The sequence below is a fragment of the Terrapene carolina genome, unplaced genomic scaffold, assembly GCF_002925995.2.
Source record: "Terrapene carolina triunguis isolate 2854851 unplaced genomic scaffold, T_m_triunguis-2.0 Scaffold227, whole genome shotgun sequence".
Lineage (NCBI taxonomy): Eukaryota > Metazoa > Chordata > Testudines > Emydidae > Terrapene > Terrapene triunguis.
The window spans coordinates 1,801,277-1,802,294 of NW_020664578.1; the positions used below are offsets into that span (position 1 = coordinate 1,801,277).

General features: G+C 65.7%; 1 protein-coding gene across 1 annotated transcript in view; it reads right to left on the reverse strand.

Moving 5' to 3' along the window:
* Positions 1-261, reverse strand: part of IQGAP3 (IQ motif containing GTPase activating protein 3) — a 44,645-nt gene extending 44,384 nt beyond the window's left edge. The window contains exon 1 of the mRNA XM_026656224.2: positions 213-261. Within this exon, the coding sequence (XP_026512009.1) occupies positions 213-252 (40 nt within the window). The 5' untranslated portion in view covers positions 253-261. The remainder of the gene's footprint in view (positions 1-212) is intronic.
* Positions 262-1,018: the final 757 nt, after the last annotated feature.

Genomic DNA, 1,018 nt, shown 5'->3' on the forward strand with positions numbered 1-1,018 from the left:
CTGTCTGTCTGTCCATCCCAGCAACTCCCCACAGCTCCTGTCCATCAGTCTGTCCCCCAGCCTGTCTGCCCCCTTCCGCCACACCCCTTTCTGTCTGCAGCCCCCCTCTGCTCCCGTCCACCAGCCTGTCCCCTCTCCTCCCCTGCCCCACACCAATGTCTGTCTGTCTGTCTGTCCATTCCCCACCCCCCTGCCCGCCCGGTCTCACTCACAGCCCGCCCGGGCCGGCCCGGACTCCGCCGCCGGCTCCATCCCGCTCGGCTCGGCTCCGCCCGGCTCGGGAGTCGGGATTTGAATCTCCCGCCGCCTCCTGTCCTCCCCCAGCTGCTCCGGGACACGTGGCTGCGCCGCGGGGGAGGCTGGGGAATGTAGTCCTGGGGGGTGGGCACAGAGGGGGGAGGGGTTCCATGGGCACTGAGCACTGCCCGGGGGGGTCCCCTGGACACAGGGGGGTGGGGAGTTCCCCTGGACACAGGGGGGTTCCTGGGCACAGCTGGGGGGGGTCCCCTGGACACAGGGGGGTTCCTGGGCACAGCTGGGGGGTTCCCTTGGACAGGGAGGTCCCAGGGCACAGCTTGGGGGTACCCTGGGCACTGGGTACAGCCTGGGGGTGGGGGTAGTTTTGCACTCCCCTCCCCAGAGGCTCATCTGCTGCCTGGCTCCACAAACCAGGCTCCACATCTACCCCTTTTCCCCACTGCACCTCCCTGCCCCATGCACTGCAGCCCATAGGATGTGGGGGGGGGGAGTGCTAGAAAGGGGCAAAGAGACTGTCCCAACCCCCGCTCTCAGTAGCCCTGTAGTGTGCAGGGAATGGGGGGCTGTCTCGCCAAGGCAGGCCCCTGCAAAACAGCCCTTACATTAGTGGGGAATAGAGACCTCTCTCTCCCCCCGCCTCTGACATCTGCACCCCTAATATAAACCAATAGAGAAGAAGCAGATCTAGTGGCTGGAGCAGGAAGAATGGACAGCAGGACTCCTGGGTTCTGTCCCCACCAGTGGGAGAAGAGTGGGGTCT